Source organism: Vigna radiata, chromosome 7 (assembly GCF_000741045.1).
Source record: "Vigna radiata var. radiata cultivar VC1973A chromosome 7, Vradiata_ver6, whole genome shotgun sequence".
Taxonomy (NCBI): Eukaryota; Viridiplantae; Streptophyta; class Magnoliopsida; order Fabales; family Fabaceae; genus Vigna; species Vigna radiata.
Window position 1 is genome coordinate 48,256,699 of NC_028357.1, and position 16,441 is coordinate 48,273,139.

The 16,441-nt window shown below is 27.9% G+C and overlaps 2 protein-coding genes and 1 non-coding gene across 3 annotated transcripts; all 3 read right to left on the bottom strand.

Annotated features, from left to right (window-relative positions):
* Positions 1–820: 820 nt before the first annotated feature.
* On the bottom strand, positions 821–894 carry TRNAT-AGU. Its single transcript has one exon. It is a non-coding gene; the product is annotated as a tRNA-Thr (tRNA).
* Positions 895–2,707: 1,813 nt separating this feature from the next.
* LOC106768206 lies at positions 2,708–6,947 on the bottom strand. The gene is made up of 6 exons (XM_014653204.2): positions 6,505–6,947; positions 5,961–6,172; positions 3,855–4,134; positions 3,517–3,602; positions 3,325–3,416; positions 2,708–3,238 (listed from the first exon to the last, which is right to left on the bottom strand). Exons 1-6 carry the CDS (start codon positions 6,775–6,777, stop codon positions 2,997–2,999), a joined length of 1,185 nt encoding a protein of 394 aa, XP_014508690.1. The 5' UTR covers positions 6,778–6,947; the 3' UTR covers positions 2,708–2,996.
* Positions 6,948–12,522: 5,575 nt separating this feature from the next.
* LOC106768207 (pathogenesis-related protein 2-like) lies at positions 12,523–13,364 on the bottom strand. Its single transcript, XM_014653205.2, has 2 exons — positions 13,093–13,364; positions 12,523–13,016 (listed from the first exon to the last, which is right to left on the bottom strand). Exons 1-2 carry the CDS (start codon positions 13,271–13,273, stop codon positions 12,730–12,732), a joined length of 468 nt encoding a protein of 155 aa, XP_014508691.1. The 5' UTR covers positions 13,274–13,364; the 3' UTR covers positions 12,523–12,729.
* Positions 13,365–16,441: the final 3,077 nt, after the last annotated feature.

A 16,441-nucleotide genomic window follows, 5' to 3' on the forward strand; every position in this document is an offset into this window, starting at 1 on the left:
TTTAATACTAATTAAATTCATTTTATTAATTAGGGTCCTTTTCACTTTTGTATTAATTGTATTATAATTACTTTAATTTTAATTAACAAAATCATTTTATATACTAATTCATTTCATAACTATTAAAATATATATTTTTAAAATAACTAATATAGAAAATTAACCTTTTTTGTTCGATATATACTAAATAAACTGCACTATGAAAGAAGCGTGGTTTCACAGTACACAAACGAAAGCATATTCCCATCAAAATACTTATAGTTAAAAAAAAAAAGTAAGCTTAAACAGATACTTTCTCTAAATAAATGCGTCATTCTACCCAAAAAAAAAAAATAATAAAAAAAGAGCTTTAGAGTTCTTTTGGACAAGTTTTTTTTTAACGATTTCAACACGAGAAACATATAGAAACATAAATTTTATTTTTCTATAAGTTAAAAAATTTAATAAAATATAGAACATATTCTTTTCAAAAAATAACGTATACCGATTGATTTTAACTTGTGGAAAAAATAATTTTATTTTTATGTAAAAATCGTTAAAGAAAAAAATTTGGTCAAAACATCTAAATAAGATATTAGTCTTCTTACCCGTGAAAATTTAAAAATAAAGCACGGGACATAGTAAAGTTAACCAAATTTTATTTGTTATATTGAGGATTTTACGTTGTTAAGTCATAAATAAATTCTGTACAAATCTTACATCTTAAATTTAATGGTAGCGTAATTGGGCCAAAGCCCAAAAAAAATTAAACAGAAAAGTGTACGTAAAAAAAAGAGGATAAAAGCCATATTTTAAAAATATTCGAGACAGGAAGCTTATTTGCTCTCGTTGAGAGTCGAACTCAAGACCTCCCGCTTACTAAACGGGTGCTCTAACCAACTGAGCTACGAGAGCTTGTTGATGACTGATATCCACATAGTTATTTATAAAACATAACATTAACTCTTTTCTAAAAGTACCTTGTAGATTGTGATAATACTATGTTGGAAATTTAAATAGATTCCGTAAAATAAAAAAAAATCCATATGCAACTTTATTATACCATTGATTAATTAAAAAAATTTAAGATAATTATTTTAAAAATCAACAAATGTAACATTTATGATAATTTGTGATTGGATTATAAAATAATATAAAACTACTTCTATCTGTGTGTCCATAAATTGTTCTCTTAACTTCAGTTTATGAACTATAAAAATTCCCCATAAGAGCCACAACAACAACAAAATATCTGAAGTAACTATATTCGTAGATAATCCTTGCACTCTTCAAGCATAAAATATTGTTATTCTAGAACATTTTCTATATAGACAATGTGCACAAGGATAGTTTATTTTATTTTTTTTAAATCTTCTCTGTTTTTCTTGTCATTTGCACAACTTAAGGGAAGATTATAGGACTGTAGAAATCTTGTGTTCGTCGTTATATATCTTAAAATTTTGAGTTTGAACATAATTTAATTCTATAGTCTGTAAAATCAATTTTTAAAGTAATATTATTCTTCTTTTTAGCTTGAATTTAGATATATTTCTATAGTCTCACATTTTGAGTTAGTAAAACGGGCAACTCAATTAAATTTTTTAAAGCGTCATGTATATACGGCAACAGTTTACCATAATAATTTCGAGCGTGGGAAGTATATCAAAACTACTCTTAAATGATTCATGTAATAATATTAAACTTTGGATTTAGAATATTTATGATGCAAAATATATTGGTACAAATTTATACTAATAATCTGGTTGACATCTTTCATAAGATTCTTATGTTTACTGTTGTTTCTTACAACTTTTTGAAACCTTGATGTTTGCAAAATACCCAAGTCCTACTTATATACCTTTGAGGTAACTGCTGGATGGAGGAAGTTTCATCAATTCGCATATTAAATGTAATTTGAATTTTCAAATTGTTATTCAAAATACTTTTACTATAGTCTGCATAATAAAAACCTCTATTTGGGTCATGATAAGTTGATGTAAAAAAGAAAAAAAAAAATTACGTGATAAACTATAATTTATGTTTAGGATATACAACAAATTGGAAAAAAAAAGGTGTACGAAACTAACTAAAGAAAATGTGCATGCAAGAAGACATAGAAATTATAAAACTTTCTGCATTGCAGTTAAAGTTTACTCCAACTATTATGGAAAACAAAGACAAAAAATTGAAGGCCAAAATTTTGAATTGTGAATGCGCAACTTGAGGTGAAAGAAAAACCCTTTGATTACCAATGAACATCAAAGCAAGAAAATCAACAGTGCTAGTTCAATAAGAGATCATTTTAAATGATACACTTTCAATTATTGACAAAAATTGATTAGAATTTACACCTTAAATATTTTGAAAGATCTTCATTCTATGCTCCTTTTGAATATAACATAATTGCTTAGGACTAAAAGGTAGTTTAGATAACTTCAGTCCTACTTTTACTTGCAAGTGACCCAAGATTTGGTAGTAGTCAGAACATACGAAATCATTAGCAAAGGTTATCATATGGCAAGTTTGAAAGCTGTGGAGACTAGAGAAGACACGTACATGCATGGAATATAAATAATGTTACCAATATCTTTACCTGTCATGATTTTTACTTCAATGACAGATTCCACACACCATAAAGAGGTTTATTATGGGACAAATATGTTGGCATCATTTATAATAGACATGTATAAGGTGGTATATTACTTGGGTCTTTCAGCCATCATCAGAATAACAGACATAAAAAAAAAGCTTAAATTTTGTTAATAATGTTCTTTTTTGCATCCGTATGAAATCAGAAGCAGACCCTTCAATATGAAAGGTGTATATAGTTTTCAATACCTATTCTCCCCTTACTGAAGCAGTGACCCTGGTGTTCTATTTAGGAAAACACAAGTGATTCAGGCGTTTGTGAGCATATAAAAATAACTGTTAATTTAATGGACAACACAAATATACTGGCAGGGATTACATAAACTGGTATTAGGAAGTTGGGCTGCTTCTGTTGAGAGAATCTCCGGTCATCTCAAATATGTATAATGAGTCATGAAGTAATTGTAATCAGGATGATTGACTCGCAATAGCCTAAGCCAGTTTTCAGCAGCCCGCGACAGAGAGTTCGCTTTCTGACATTCAGAAACTCCGTCAGGATCCCAGACAGAAATTTTAAACTTGTGTGAGGCAAGCCCGAAGATTGGTAATGATAGCTTCGATATGTCCCTACCTCTTGAATAATGATTATGTAGCCCATCAGTATTTGAACCTGATTCAGAGATTACACGTGTTATAGTTGATGCCTATTTACAAACATTTAGCATACACAGAAATTATACAGACAACAAGACATACTTTGCAGAGCTGTTGACAGGGAATGGTATGTCAGGAAGCAAGCACTCAGGCTCTGTAATGTTGGACCAGTAGGTATTCTGTATATTGGGTACCTTTAAAAATACACAGCAACAAATGATTTTAAATTAGTAATTTCAACAGGCATTGTCCAACCACAATAATTAGAAGACCAAGAGGATGAGAAAAACATACCAAGCAAATGAAACCCAACTTGCAGGGGAAAGATCACAGCTCCAGTATGTTTTCAACTCTGGAAATTGTCGTTCAAGATCAGAAATCTGAGTCAAGCAATATGAATACTTGTTAGGATAAAAAAAACGTATGATCTATTTGGTTAAATTTTTTTCCCATAAGCACTTACAGAAGAAAATAAGAAAAAAATGAAACAAAATCATTCACAAGCTAATTTAGCTCACGAAAAGTTAGTTTCATCTTTCCTTTTATTTTATTTAGATAAAAGTGCTACGAAAAAATTTATCCAAACAAACACACAATCTAATCTGTAAGTCCAACAAATGATAACATCTTGCCTTGGTTGCTAATGGCTCACGATTATAAGGTGACTCATGCTCAAAGAATTCAAATATAAGCTGACCAGGAGGGTTGCAGCTCTCAGTCTCATCACTTGATGAACCCATGAAAGGTTTACCTTGTGAGACCCTTTCCAAAGCATGATTGCTTGCATCCAAAACATTAAGATGATTCCTACTGCCATGAACACTCTTAGATCCTCTTTCATGACAATAGCCACTGCTGCTGTCACTACTTGTCTCTCTAGCTGATTCAGAATCACTTTCTTGACTGGGTTTCCTGGAAAATGATGAAAATTAGAATGACAATGATACATATCATACTGTGCCAAGTCTTTAAATTCAGCTAAAATGATAAACTGGTCCTGGAAAGGGTAGATCATTGACACATGCAAAAAGGGAAAATGATTTGGTTCCTTGACCTGAATTCCTACCATTTAAATGATTGTGTTTATGAGCATAAAACTGTAAGATAAATTCGTATCATATTGAATATTGTCTACAACTTGCTAAATGTAATTAATTAAAATAAGCAACTAGTAGTAGACACCCAGAAGGCTACTATGAGTAGCCGGAGAAAATAGCATCAAAGTTATAACACGTAAAAATACTACTAATAGTACGTTTTATAGAGCTGCAGAAGGTGATGGGCAATAGAGTAATATGCTCAATTCTTAGGTCTCTTAGAGAGATAGATCACACATTCCTGATTGGCAAATATGTTACCAGCTTACTCAACCATTATAAAATTGTAGACAAGTTGATGTAACCACCAGACATTGATAACTTGGCCTAGACAACTCAATCATGCACTATGCATGTATGGCATCTCCATAGCACCTCATATTTCCTTCAACACCCAGTAATGAGAGAATATTCTCTCTACCTAGCCAAAGGCATCTCCATAGCACAATAATCAGAAGCCAAGCCAAAACTATTGATATATACTTATATGCAAAGCCTAGATACTCCTAAACAATGGAAAAGCTTAGGTGTCTTACCCATATCATGTCCAATATGAATACAGACATGATCCTCCTAGATATGAATCCAAGAAGTATCTTTTGTTTTCAAGAAAGAAAAACTACCGACTAATATTCTTGAGATATGAATCCAATTCTTAGAATAGGACTGAACTTGACTTCATACAGTAAACAGTAGGTAAAATATGTCGCAAACTTCTAGTGAGTAGGACTAATGACTTTTTTGACATCCTAACTTGAGTTTGGGGAAAATAAGTAATCTTGTAACATGTTCAATGGAAAGATAGGCAACTGTGACTTTGTAAATTTTTCTACAATCATAAGCATTATTGTCAGAAAGTATGATCACCATCTTCCAATATAGTTATGTATTAATTGGAAATGCTCAACCTCTCTTCACATATATTTTGCATTTATGTGAAGTATTTTTTTAGCTCAAGTTCGTTTATCTAGGTTATATCTTCTAATTTTGAAGAATATCCTGCATTCTTATATCTGTTTGTATAATATACTTGTCACATATTTGTATAATATCCTTGTCACATAATGTATCCAGAATTCATATTTTTATTCACTATAGCCACCCCGACACAAGCAAATACAGCACTAACAAATCAAACACTAAAATAAGAAAATTCATGCAGGGCAAACATGGGCATTAATTCATGAACTAATTCATCAATTTGTAGACAAAAGTGAAACTTTACTTCAGTCTCATTCAATTCTGCCTCAAGTTGTTAGAAACTTGAAAGAATATCAATGTGATTCTTAATAAGACTATCAATCCTTCTTTTAATATTTATCCATGCATCAAAGGACTCCAATTGATATCGTCAAGGTTTTAATGGGTAATTGGAACTCCATTTCCTCATCATTCATAATAGAAATGCATTACAAAATCTTCCATTGGCATCTAAAATGAACAGTTTCAATTCACCAAGTCATACCAAATGTAAATTGTACAAGACAACAATTAAAAGAATTACTGATTTAAGAACATTCAAAAGTTAATAATAGAAGTTAATTAATCACCAACCATGGAAAGGTACATCTATAAACAAAAAGGAATCCAGTAAAAAATTTAAGATCCAATTTAGTGTCAAAATGTTTTATACGGACATACCTCAGTCGTGTGGAGGGTTTTGAAGGATCGATATACAGCTGAATGGCAGATAAGGAGACATTATAATACTGTGTAACAGATTCACTCCCATTCAACACTATAGGAACACCAGCCCCATATGCACTCCATTCCTTAAAAGACTCCCACAAGTCTCCAAGCACAAAATAAGGATGCAATTCAGCCTCCCTAGTTTTCCATTTCCTGGAGTTGGTCTGTTAATTCCCAAACAAACAAATAGACCCAGATAAGCAGTGCGTCATTGGAAACAAACTAAACAACATTTCATACTGTAGTAATTTGTTTTGCAACAATCAATCTAGGGTCACCTCAGCGCAAGCCATAAATTACAAAACCTAAACTACAAAACTTATATGGCATTCATGATATGTCTACATTGACTAACCAAACATCCTACCTATTCATTCATTCACTTACTAAATAAATAAAACGGTCAAATGCTGCTACTTCACTTCAAATTAAGTAAATTTAACACCTCCACCTTAATAAGGAGTAACTAGAAAGGAGAAATATACGCTGATTTTACCTTGGGAAAATATTGGGCGGGAACAAAGGGCGTGATATGCTCCAACAATCGATCCAAATTGGACATATCCGATGTGGCACGAGAAGAAATCGAACAATCGGAAGAGGAACCGGGCCTGTTCTCCGAGGAAGTTCTGGACAACGAAGACCTTTGCTGTTCCTGCTTCTCTCTGTGTTTTCGCAAGGGCGGCGGACTATAGAAACGGTTCTCACCGAGATGGCGATTGCGGTTTCGGTTTCCACCGGCGATGGCGGCGCCACCAGTGGCCGACATTGACGCAGTGGTAGGCGGAACGATGGTGATTTGAAGAAGAAACGACAAGTTTGGGTTTAGGTTAAGTTTGAAAGTGAGGAAGGGAAGAGAGTGCGAATGTGAACTGCAAACAAAGGGTTTTATTATTTAGTGTCTCCAAGTGATTGCACACTTCACCCTCAACCTTTCTAACATCATTTAACTCTCAAGTCTTCCCAACAACATTCTTCTTTTTCACTATTATTTTCTTCTTTATTATATATCAATTTTCCATTTTCCATTTTATTTTTTCTCTATCAATTAAAGAACATGCATGTTTTCTTTTTCTGATCGCATGTGTACATTTTTTTATATAAAAATATAATTTATAGAAACAAAAATCAATTATATCATTATTTTTATTCTTAAGATTATACAATTATTTTTAGTAAAATAAATTACACATTTATATTTTTTATTAAATAATTAAATAATTACTTTTTGAATAAAAAATAGAATGTTCTCATTACAAATGACAATAAATAATTATGAAAACACTATCTTCTTTATATATTAAGAATAATCATAAGTATATGTATTATTGAAATATTTCTCTCAAAATAGTATCATTATGTCTATTAATGCTACATTTACCATCCACTTTAACTCAGTCATTAATTATTTTAATACAAAGAATCATATTAACTTCATGTAACGTGAGATGGAAATAGTATTTATTTGTATCTTTCATTTATTTGGTAATCTGGTGTGTCACGTATTTGTTTTTTTTTTTATGATAACTAAATATTAATACATTGAGTATTACCAAAATTGAATATTGAAAAGAAAATAAAATTAGAGACTAATACTCTTTAGTTTTTTTATTTTATTTTCAAAACTTAAAAAGAAAATTATATCATTTTAAAATTTTAAGATGTTATTATTAGGTATCTTTCTATTTATTTATCTATTTTTAATTAATCTGCACATTCATAAAAAAAACAACTAATTGATTTATAATATTTATAAAATGTATGATGGAAATTCTTCACTTTATATACAAACTACACATTATTTAAACCTTTTTAATAACATGACATGTTAAAATCATCTTCTACTATTTATATATAATCCTTATTATTTTCTTAAAAAATATATAGGGTCATTGACTTTTCTTCTAATTATTTACTAATATTAATAATTTGTTATAACAAAAAAGTTATTAAATTATCTGAAATTTATAATTTGGTTAATTCTGGCTTGCTTGCTGACGACTGTGTAAGTTGATAGTTACCTGTTCCACACTTGTCATGACGTGTGTGAGTGATAATATCTTTTGAACGCAAGATGCTTTTTTCCATCTGATGATATTCTTTTATGATAATTTAAGCCTTAATTCTTCTAAAGAAAAAAATATAGAGAAAAACTAATTATTCATATTTAATTAGGTAATGAATTAGGACTTGAAATACTTTGATTAATAATTTTATATTTGATGTTAAATTTGATATGATTGTTTTGGAAGTTTGTTTTTATTTATATTCCGAAAGATAAATTGGTTGGGTTAGATATAGATACCAAATTCATTCTTTCCAATCCCTCCAGATTTTGTATCTATATGATTGCAAATTGATTGGTCACTTCGTTAGGTTTTGGCGTTTGGGATTGAGCATATCAGTCCTTTATTGGTTCAGAAAAAACAAAATTCATACAAAAATTTTTTTTAATGCAAATAAAGATTTTTAGTTCTTGCATGTAAAAATAAGGTTGCATTGAAGAAATTAAAGAGTTACATTTATTTAGATTAATTCAAATTAATAAACTACCCATAAGTATTAGAAAAATGGAGTTTAAAGTGTATGGATTTTGATATTCTTTTAGAGTTCCTTAATGATTTTCTCTCTCTTTCCCAAGCTACAAATTAAAAGATATTTTACCTAATCTAACAAAACTTTAATTATAATAAATTTGTTAGAGAAAAAAAAATTAATTGTAGATTTTTTTATTAAAAATGACTTCATCTAAATCATTTATATATATATTTTTTTTAATTCTCTTAACTCAATCTCTTTTTAAAGAATAAACATTTTGAAAAAAAAAGTTATTAACTCAATTTTTAAAAAGAAATAAACTTTTTTGAAAAAGAAAAGTTAACAAATTACTAAATTTGATAAATAATTATAACTATAATACACTTTTCATTCAAATTAAATGTTGAGTAAACCTTTTTTATAACATAGTATATGCTCGTTTAATTTCATTAAAGACTGACTTATCACATTTATTTATGTTTGACTCAAAAGACAAACATAATAACAAGAGTAAATATTGAGTTTTTCAAAATCTGCGCTCCATTTCTCACTGGTGAAAAAAATTGGTGTTTCTCGATTTTGTTACCAAAATCTTGATTTTTGCAATTCCATTATACATTCTTCCCTAAATGTTAGTTTATACATATGTTTTATGTTTATGTAATTTTAGGTTTACGAGATAAAGAAGAACGAAGAGAAAAAGAAAAGTATAAAATTTTATTTAGAAAAAAATATAAAGATTTTATATTGTAATTGACATAAATTTACGTCTTTTACAATTATGTTTAATTTACAATAAAATATGAAAATTTTAAAATAACATGTGAAAACCTTTTGTTGTGTTACTGATTGTAGTTGAATTATGCAATTTTAACTAAGATATTAATGTTATGTGAAGTTGATAAAATTTAAGTATAATTTAAAATGTTATGTTATATCTTTATGTTTTATTTATTTTTAATGGGATTGGTTGAAATTCAAATAGATTGAATTGATTATAGGTTATTGAATTATATTGAAGTCACAGTTTTCCAATTTTTGGAAAGTTAAATTGATTTATACTAAAATAGTTTTGATTTTGAATAAGAAATTATTAAGATATTTTTTAAATATAGAAAGTTGAATTTTAGTTTAAATTGGACATATGTGTTGGTAGTATATTCGTTTATTCTCCCATTGCGACCCCACATCCAAGTTGTCAATACCACCATTACCTTCAAAAGCATATTTTTATGACACTATTATTTGGAAGGAAAATGATTTTTTTATACCATTTTAACACTGCATACGTATCAGAATGTGGTTGGACGATTTCAAATTAAAAATAGCTGAAACAATGATATATTTGGAAGAAAAAAATCAAAGTTTCTTTTTTTTAATTTGAAATTGTCCAACCACATTTTGACACGTGTGCAGTGTCAAAATGGTGTCAAAATAGAAAAAACTTTTTTTAACAACTTTTTGACAACGTTATAACTTGTGATTGGTCTGTTTTAAATATTTTTTAAACATAAATTCAAATAAATCAATAAAATGATGACACGTGTTCCGTTGTCAAAAAAATTATCAAAAAGTGTTGTCAAAATATCATTCTCCCTATTATTTACAAGGAATTAACGTCTCAATTGTTACCTCAGTTTGTTGATCACTCTGCAAAAGGAAACTCTTTATAATATTTATGTTTTATTTATTTATTTTATGTTATATAAATTAGATAAATATCAAGTATTATTTTAATTATAAATTTCATTTTTTAGCAGTTATAATCAGATATTAATTAGTGTTAAAAGACTTTAACTATTATATCAAAGACCACAGACTGTTTTTCCTCTTCTTTCATCTTCTCCTTCTCCTCATTATTTTTCTTCCCACTCGTGTTTTATTAATATATAAAAAATTTCATCAAACTAAACAAAAATTTATCCGCTCAATTTATTAATGGAAAAATTTGTTAAAAATTAGATTTATAATTTACTAACAGAATATAATAGATAGTCAAATATATTAACTATGACAATATATATCAATAATTTAAAGAAGCTAAAATATAATTTTTAAATCATTTTTATAATGTCAAATATAAAATAATCTAATGTTAAGAATGAAATTCCAATAGTGGAAAATATCTAGATGAAATAAAAAAAATATATATTAGGAGTAGTATGAATACTACAGTAGAAACTAAAAAAATAATAAATAAACATGTTAGCAGTTTTATTATAAAATTTTTAAAATAACGATTCTCAAAAAATTAATAAGAATCATATTATAAAGGATGAAATAGAAATATGAATTATATATATATATATATATATATATATATATATAACGGGAAATTATTTAAATTTGAAAAGTGGTGACTAAAAATTGAAAAATGTAAATAATTTTTTTTATAATGAGTAAGTATTTGAATTAAAAAAGTAAATACTAAAATAATAAAATTGAAAATAATTTTTTTATTATGAATAATTATTTAGATTTTAAAAAAATAATTAAGAGGATAAAATTGAAAAGGAAAAAAAACATAAAAAGGTTTATCCTCTCTATATATAGATACAAAATTTATTATTATTATTATTATTATTATTATTATTATTGATGATATTTGCAATTTATAAATTCTAATATCACTGAATGAAAAAAATTGTATGTTTTTTAATCGATTCATCCTAACTTCAAAATTCTAAATATGTAGAAAAAACTATAGTTATTGTCAAAAGACAACTAAAGAATAGCATTGTGTAAAAATTTATACAAGACATAAAAAATACTTTCAAATTCTTTGATCATAAGTACACTTGAACTCTCTAAAGCAAGAATTTATTTACACCTCATAATACTCTACAACAAACACTAGCTTAAATTATCTTTAGATTAAGGGTAACTAAAATCATAAAGCTAGAGTCCACTGTATAGTCATCATCATCTATTCTTTTACTTATCATAGATGATTGAAACTTTAGAAGATGCATAATTTTCAATCGTATTCAATAAATTTGCAAGTAATTATCCATTAATAATTACTAACAAAAAAATCTATTAATTATTCATCAATAAATATCCATAAATAATTATCAACATATATTTTTTTATTATTAAAATTTGTCAATAAATTTTGGTCTTCTTCTTCCTTCTCACTACTATTCTTCTTCTTCTTTTTGTCTTTCCTCCTTTTCTCTTCCACCATGTTCCCCTGTTTATTATTGTTGTCATTGTCATTAACATGTTTATCATTTTTGGCCTTTTATCCTCATCTCTTCATCTTCCTTCTCTTTCTTTTTTTCATATTCTTTTTTCTCGTCAACTTTTTCATCCTTTCCACCCTCCTTAGTTAGTATTGGCATTATTACTATTGTTTTTGTCATCACCTTCTCATCTTGTGAAAATTAGCTTCCATTTAATCAATGAATTTACCAACTTAATTATCTATATACATTTAAAAAAGATATAATTGTGGATGAATTTATATGTAGATTTTCAAAATTAAATTATCAACAAATTTATTAATGAATTTTCAAAAGAATCAATTACCTTAAGATTTATTGATAATTTTTTAAAAAAAATATTTCTAACATATTCATTATCAGATTTTACCTCGACATGATACAAGACAAAACAAAAGTTTTGATAACTATTTTACTGATAAAAATATTAATCAGTAATAAAAAATTTAAATTATTAATTAATTTCACATATTAATATCTTACTTGGTAAGTAAAATTTTATTTTACGGAATTTTGTTTTCCTAAGTGGTCGGGGAGAAAAAGGAAATAAATCCCGTTTGGACGGATTGTGTTGTCCCATGTCAAACCTACTTCCAACTATGTTGCTCATACTTTAGATGAAATTATATTTCATTTACCAAAGGAACCAAATGCTTGGCCTATTAGATGGAGCACGTTCCTCATCAGTTGCCACCGCAAATTGATGCTGACGTTATGCTTTAAATTGCATGCAAATTTGCTATGACAGAGAATAAAACAGAAACAAAATATCAGCTATGCTTTACTTTATTATAATTATGGATGAAATGAGATACAAAATGTCAGCTCTGACAAGTCTGAGTCCAAAGGAAATAAGGAAACACTCTTACACTATAAGCCAAATTAACTCAAGCACACTCCATATATAGGAAAGCTCTGTATATAATATAAGAAAGTCGTTGGTAACAATTTAGTTGAATTCAAGCATTGGCCAAAAGGTAAGCCTCGATGACCTTGAAAAGAGCATCACTCTTGGCCTTGCCAGCTTTGAGCTCATCTTCATTGGGTGGTGCATCTCCTTTGCTGTGGTAAGATATGCTCAGCTTTATAAGTGATCCTCCGTTGGGGCCATCACTGAGTTTAGTGTCGATTGTGATCTTCTCTGCAGTGTCTGGCAAAGCAACACCTCCAACAATGCTGTAGCTGTATCCCAAGTTTGCCTCATCTATTGTTTCTATTTTGTGCAACACAAACTTTGTCTCCCCATCTGTTCATGTGTCAAGATAGTGTTACAATGCAGACAGAGAAAACATGCAGAAAAAAAGTGAAGATGTATATCTTACCCTCAAGGAAACTGATTTTCTTGATGGTTCCGGGGCCACCGTTGCCCTCGACGATTTCAACACTCTTGAAGGAATCAACCGCCTTTGGGACGATGTTGTCGGCGTCTTTCACAAGAGCTTGGTAAAGGGTAGCAGGAGCTACAGGAGAGGTGGTTTGGTCCTCGAAGGTGAAAACAGCCATGATTAATGGACAGTATAAAAGAGATTGAATAATGAGGATAGAAAGGAGAAGAAGATGTTTTTGGTTTGTGGGTATTTGGCAGAGGAGTGACCTCTATTTATAAGGACAAGCTTTGGTGTTACCGTGTTTGTTAATGTGAATCTAAAGCTGACACACTGAAACAAGATCGTTGTGGAGCCATAATCTGTTTACCAAGAACATGAAAGTTCTTTTTATCTAAATAAACAATCTTCTTAAAACATGATCATGCATCATTCTTTTTTATTTTTCCATTATCACTCTCTTTTTAATTAATTTTAAATACTATTATTTTATTTGTTTGTCGGGTATTCCCATCTGCGAGCTTTCAAATTCAAAGAATGAAAATTGTACAGACACCTCAATTTCAACAATGGCGATTGTTTGCTCTGTTTGCGGGAATGGATAATTTCATATTTTATATTTTATATTAAAATAGTATATTTTTAAAACTCGCCGCCATGAAAAATTTAGAGAATTCTTTATAGACGGCCTTCCAGACGTTCTTGAAGTAATTGGAGTTTGGGGGTTTTCATTACGAGATTCGAGAAAGTAATATTATTATTTTCATCAATTTTTTCACTTATTTTCTTAGTTTTCACTTATAAATAAGATAATCAATTCATCTACGCCAACGAATTTAAAAATTTAACAATACTGTTTATTAAATAAAGTATTATATTTTAAATATTAATTTTAAAAACTAAAAAATTCATAAAATAACAAATTATTGTATTGAAAATAATAAAAAAACCTCATATATAACTATACCATATAGTCCTTTGCCTTATGACTACCTGGTCAAAGTTTCTAATAACATTAAAAGGTCACTTTTAATCCTAATTGTATTTATTGTAAATTTAAAATTTTATTGTGATAACTGATGGAATACATTTAAATGATTTGAGGGACCAAGTATATACTCACTTCCTTAGTTTTGAAACTAAAGACGAAAATACTAAGGATAATCCTAACGGTGACCTAAGATAATGTTAAAAGATTAAGGAAAAAGTGTGAATGAGTGTTAACTATGATCATCTACTCAACACCCAAAATAATAATAATCTAATATTACTTGTATTTCTTCAATTATGTGGTCGAGATTATAAGTCTTTCAAGTCTTATGCTTTAAGTACTTGTTTTGTATCACTGTTTGTCCTTCACTTCATTTGGTCTAGTTGGAAAGTTGCCAAAGATTACAATAAATGCAGAATATTTCCACCATCTACCTCATTACCTTGTACTAGTATTTATAAACTTCTGAATAAGCTTCATAAACATCGACTTAATCATGGTCCAACTAGTAATTATCTTATTTTGACTTAAATTAATCATTATTAATCTTAATTACTATTTAAAGGCAATAGCTTGGTCCATGGGGTTGAACTGCTAAGTCTCAGGGTATGTATTTAAATAAATGTTCCTGGTATGAATATTTTTCTTCGAAAATAACTATTTAACCCTAAATTTTGTCATAAAAGCATGATGAAATTTGATGATGCTTGTATTTGTAGTCGATGGTTCTCTCAAAGAAAATGTAAATTATAGAACAATATATATAAGATAATTTTAAACAACTTTGTAATGAAAAATTGATGTTTTTTTCTAATCTTTCTAAACATAATTAATTATTTAAGATTATAATCAATTTATTATCTCAAATAATGACATCAAAGTATTTTATAAACTTTACAAATTAATTGATTATTTTAATTAATAGTCAAATTTAAACTAGAGTTGACTGAGTCAAATTTAGACAAACTTTAATTAGGGTCGACTCGGTCAAAATCGATCAAATTTTGATTAAATTTACTTGGTAAATTCAATCAATTTTGATCATGATTGATTCTATCAAATTCAACTAAAGTTCGATTGAAATCGCGATCAAATTTCAATTATGATCCAGTCTGTCCTAAATCAACCTTTAGTCTGACCAAATTCATCTCAACGCTTATTCGTTCTAACTTTGTATCTATATTCCTATTCCTATGTGCTACTATATTTTTTTTATCAACGAAATAGTTTTAAGTTATTTTTCAATTAACTTTATTGCACTATTAAAGGTTTAGTTTTAACTAAATTATAAAATAATTCAATTTAATTTTCATTTAAAATAATTCTGTATTTTTAACATTATATAATACATTTATTTAACATGACAGTTCATTTTGTTAATTTATGTATCTCTTCTATCTATTATTGGATGTATTGCAATGAGATTGTCTCTGAGTAAAGCCCGTGCAAAGAAGGTTTTGGGCCATCGTTCGTTTTTTTTACCAACATTATTCTCTGTAATGTAAATATAACGAGATGGTTTCAAAAAGGTAATATGTTTTTTGAGTTTTCTACCATTATCTTTATGCGTTGTCAAGTATTGCGTTGGGAAGCATTCTTATTCAAAGAAAACAAATTGTACAAAGTCAATTTCAACGATGGCGACTGTTTGCTGTATTGATCGGAATGAATAATTTTACATTAAATTATTAGTATTCAGTTCTTATTTTAGTATTTTATATATATATATATATATATATATATATATATATATATATATATATATATATATATATATATAATAAGTATAGGACATCACAATCACCTGACAATTCCTTTTTAGGGGTAATATAAATTATTAAAAGAATAAAGTTTTGTATTTATAAAGAAAAGGAGAAATTGAAAGGTAAAACAGGAATGTAAATGCATGTAGAAAATTTATTGGGTATGATGATCTTTATATATGACAAGAATGTTAAGAATGAATGTAAAATGTTAAGAATTTTTATATATATAAAGGAAAAGAGAAATTGAAAGCTAAAGTAGTAAATGTAATAAAATGAAGTAAGAATTTATTGGGCATCAAAATATTATGATTCTTATATATATCAAATGTTTACAATTGGATTTTAACTCCAACTCAATTTTATAATACTAAAATAAAATTTATATTTATTTACAAATTATAATATCATAAGAAGTGAACTTTTAAATGTAACTTAATATTACAAAACTATTTTTTAAAGAAATATTTACATATTATATTTTATAAATTAATTTTATTTATAATTGATGTAAAACTTAAATCTCATTGTATATATTCTTGTGTATTTAGCACAAAAGAAAAGAATTCGACACATTTGTTTACACCAAACT